Source organism: Nicotiana attenuata, unplaced genomic scaffold, assembly GCF_001879085.1.
Source record: "Nicotiana attenuata strain UT unplaced genomic scaffold, NIATTr2, whole genome shotgun sequence".
Classification (NCBI taxonomy): domain Eukaryota; kingdom Viridiplantae; phylum Streptophyta; class Magnoliopsida; order Solanales; family Solanaceae; genus Nicotiana; species Nicotiana attenuata.
In genome coordinates, this window is record NW_017671229.1 from 108,582 (window position 1) to 112,813 (window position 4,232).

Here is a 4,232-nt window from a genome sequence, read left to right on the forward strand (position 1 = left end):
GGCGGTCTAAAATGGGGGAAGGTATACGGGCTTCCTACTAAAAAGTTTCATCGCTATAAGTGTGGAATGCAAGGGATAGGGACTTCCTCGCAAGGCGGGCAACTTAATGGGGAGAGCCTCTCCGCTATGCGGGAGACTGTGACAAAGCTCACATTCGAGCTAGAAGCGGTCAAGAAAAGAGAAAGGGTTAGAGATGCTCAATTCCTTGGCATGCAAGCTCAGATCAGAACTCTCCTATCTACTGGAGCTTTTCCGTTGCCCCGGTCTCGTGAGTCATTGCCAGAGGTTCGACCTCACGTGATCGTTCCTCCCGTCCTGCTCGTGATCGTTCCTCCCGTCCTCCCCGTGGTCGTTCTTCCCGTCCTCCACAAGACCCTTCTCTATACCGTCTTGTAGATGACAGTTCATCAGACGGTAATAATGATGCTGTACAAAACACCCCTTGACTTTTATATACTTTACACTAGACAAATAGAACCAGTTTTGAACTTGTTGTAATTAGTTTTAACTTGGATTTTGGATTGTTATGTTCAATTGAACTTTAATTTTTTGTTGTTGTTGTTGTTGTTGTTGTTGTTCTGCTGTTGTTGTTGTATTGGTATATGCTGGCAGGTGGTGTAGCTACCAAAACAGGCATTTTCTGTCAAAATTATACCTAGAAAACCGACCAAAGTTGGTGGGTTTTAATAAAAAAAATTACTGCAAATTACCGACCAAAGTTGGTCGGTATTCATTAAAAAAAATAATTGTGAAGAACCGACCAAAGTTGATCAGTTAATGAACAAGTAATTCCTAGAATTCAACACCACCGACCAACTTTGGACGGTATTGTTAAATTTTAATTTTTAAAAAAAAATATATGTTTTCTTTTACCGACCAATGTTGGTCGGTAACTTTTTAAATTTAATAATAAATAAAAAAAACATAAATTACATACACCGACCTTTGGTCTGTAAAATTAAATTAATAAAATATGTTTCCGACCAAAGTTGGTCGGTAAGTCATTAAAATTCTTCAAATGGTCGTTTTAGTATACCGACCAACGTTGGTCGATATATTAAAACGACCATCAAAATAACGATCACGCGTGTTTGGCCGCGTTTTGGTCGGTAATCGGCCATAACCGACCAAAGTTGGTCGATTTTTTTAGTCGGTAATTACCGAATTTTTATTAGTGTTAATTGATTTTTTGGCCTTTATTTTATGGTCCACAATATTTGATTTTTTCAAATATCAAGAAAGAGTTAACTTCTTTTTTTCAAAGTTGTCTTTGGAGTAAAGAGCCTAGGAGTTTTGTTATATTTCCAAGGAACAAATTAAGGTTAATATGGTCAATTTCATTATTACATAATGCTAAAATATGAATTCCCTAATATGTGTAAAAACAGCCAAAAATGAATTAAAATGGACCGGAGGGAGTAAAATAAGATAATGCGCATAATCTTAGCAAAATTTGTATTTCGCTTTTACTTAAGGATGACTTGGGATACTATTTTACGAAGTTGGGTCATAAATAATGCAACATCTTTTAAACATTTGAGACATTATATGAAATAATATAATGCAGCTGTTTACGGAAAGAAAAAAAATCATTTTAAGGATGTGGCATTGCAGAAGAAATAAATGAATAAAGGGAGCTTAATTGGAGAATGATCATTAACATTTATTAAATTGCTTTACTCATTGAACATACAAAATCTCTTTGACTTTCTTCGAGCTGGGTGTCTATAAATATCATCCCCTAGAGTCTAGAGACATCTTCCTCCATAACCTGCAGTTTTGAACAAAGCTTGCTTGACGTCTTCAGACCTCAAAATCGTTCGATGCTCCGTTGCCTAAATAATAAACGACGAAATAGACCAATAATATATTTAATAGGCCTTTGGATAAGTACTTTAGATGGACTTGGAAAAAAGTATTCGAAAAGAAATTGTGGGATTAAGTTTAATCTGGACGTAAATATTCACTTGAAAAACAGGTTTTTGATAGTTGAAAATACAATATATGAGTGGAAAACATTATTTCACTTGAATACACACCACCAATATACCACTTCATATTCAAATATTAAAGTTCAATATATATTTGAAATACTAGTATTGAATATTGAAGTGCTCGAACAGGTTAATTGAGGATCAAAATGATAATTAGGGCATAATACCACCAGAATTTACCAAGAAAATTATTAGTAGTCCGTAATTGAGGAAGAATAATGGTGAAAGTACGTAGATGTGTTACCTCGGAACAAGAAGCTCGCATGGAAAAGTCACTGAAACAGCTGACAACACATTGTTGCACATCAAGACCTAATGCTTCTATTGTGCTTACTGTGGATAACACTAGTCCAGGCTTCCCTGCGCAACATATCTCTATCCTCGTCTCCTCATTTCTCCTTTCTACATCAAACTGTAATACAGTAGTAGTATTTTTTTTTTAAAGAGACGACGATTTTTCTCTTATCCTAATATTAAAAAATATTAATTCCTCCCTCTAGAAAGAGACGATTTTTCCAAACAAGATATATTGTAATATATTAAAAGTATGGACGAATACTATTCGAGATAATTATTAAGATAAAATTTGTACCTTTGGAGGGTTTCTGACGAGTGCTTCATTAGCCTTTAGCTCTTTGTAATTTCCCAGTAATTTTCTATCCTTAGTTTCGTCTTCCATTTCATCATCTTCATGCAACCTGTGAATTTTATCTATGAGCTCCTTCATGTAATCAATTGTATCTCCAAGTATGGATGTTCTGTCCATCTGATAAAAAATATATGAATTTATTCAACCAGCACATCTACGCTACAACGAGAAAATTTCTATACATTAATTTTTTTTACACAATGTCAATTATTAGGTGATAATTACTTGTAAATTTCTTGATAATTAAAGGTTAATAAATAATTATATAAAAATGGTAACTGATCTGTTATCATATATTTTAAAATTTATAAATAAAATTTACACTATCAGTGTATATAATTTAAGTGAAGAGAATCTAAGGGTGATGGATGATTCACCTTGCTTATTTTGGGAACAATGGATCTAAGCATGGAGAGACGGTCATTGAGTCGTTTTCTTCTCCTCCTTTCTGCCATTAGATTTTTAGAGGGCTGCCCCTCAACTTTCTTAATTTTAGTAGTACTACTCTTTTTTTCTCCCATATTATTAGGAACATGACCTATATTATTAATTCTTGAAGTTGCTTCTTCCATTTTGACCTTGTTACTAAAACAACTCGAATCTTCTCGCGGACCAATATGGCCATGAAAATCAGTAGAAATAAGGCCAACTCCTTCTCCTTCCTCCACTATGACTCTATTACTGTACTCTTCTTGAATATAATTAGTTGAATCAACTTCAGCTGGGGCTGTAATAAAAGCATCAAGAAAAGGGTAAGATTCTTGGGGAGTGAAAGAAGGACATGGAAAGTTGGATTCTACAGGAGAGATGAGCTCTAAAAGGGAAGAGTTTTGGGCTATAAATTCTGGGTTTTGTTGATAGAAGCTGCAGGATGATTCAAAGTTCCATGCATTTGGGAAGAATTCCTTCACTCCACTTGTAAAACTATTCCAACTTTCTATCCTCGGAGCCAGCAATTCCTCTAAAAAATCCTGTTGAGTGAGCTCCATCTTTCTCTTCTCTCTCTCAAACGTCAAAAAAGTGAAAAGAGGGAAGGACGGGTTATAAGAACGTGATGTCGCATCTAGAGAAGGATTATATATAGACAAATAATAGTATTAGTATATATATTTTAGATTAGTCATCCTATCTTAATACTAATATTATTCCATCCATTTTATTTTATATAGCTAGTGTGTTTGATTGCGATGATTGGATCAACATTTTTATTATGAGGATCCAACAAAATATATATAAAGATGTTGCGTCCAAGATATAAACATGGATCAAGAGAATTCAATAACTCATATATATATACATAAAGTATCTTCTTTATGGTAGGATCGAAAAAATCAGGTGTCATGCAGAGACTAGTAAAATAATATTTGAACGACGATAAATCACACAACAAAAGAGAAATATACCAAAAGAGACATAAATGTTTAACGTGGTTTGGTCAAATGACCTACGTCCACAACGGAGACGAACAATTCACTATAATAAAAGAGAATACAAAATATCGAGAGAAAAACCTCACAAAGAGGCAAATACAAGTGACACACTAATACTTGTCTCGTGAAGTTCCCCCCTAAATACGACTCTCAAATCCC

General features: G+C 34.4%; 1 protein-coding gene across 1 annotated transcript; it reads right to left on the reverse strand.

Moving 5' to 3' along the window:
- Positions 1-1,582: 1,582 nt before the first annotated feature.
- Positions 1,583-3,691, reverse strand: LOC109206849 (transcription factor bHLH93-like). The gene is made up of 4 exons (XM_019369711.1): positions 3,021-3,691; positions 2,587-2,760; positions 2,239-2,406; positions 1,583-1,835 (listed from the first exon to the last, which is right to left on the reverse strand). The coding sequence occupies exons 1-4, from the start codon at positions 3,630-3,632 to the stop codon at positions 1,749-1,751; spliced, it is 1,041 nt and encodes a 346-aa protein (XP_019225256.1). The 5' UTR covers positions 3,633-3,691; the 3' UTR covers positions 1,583-1,748.
- Between the last annotated feature and the right edge of the window lie 541 nt (positions 3,692-4,232).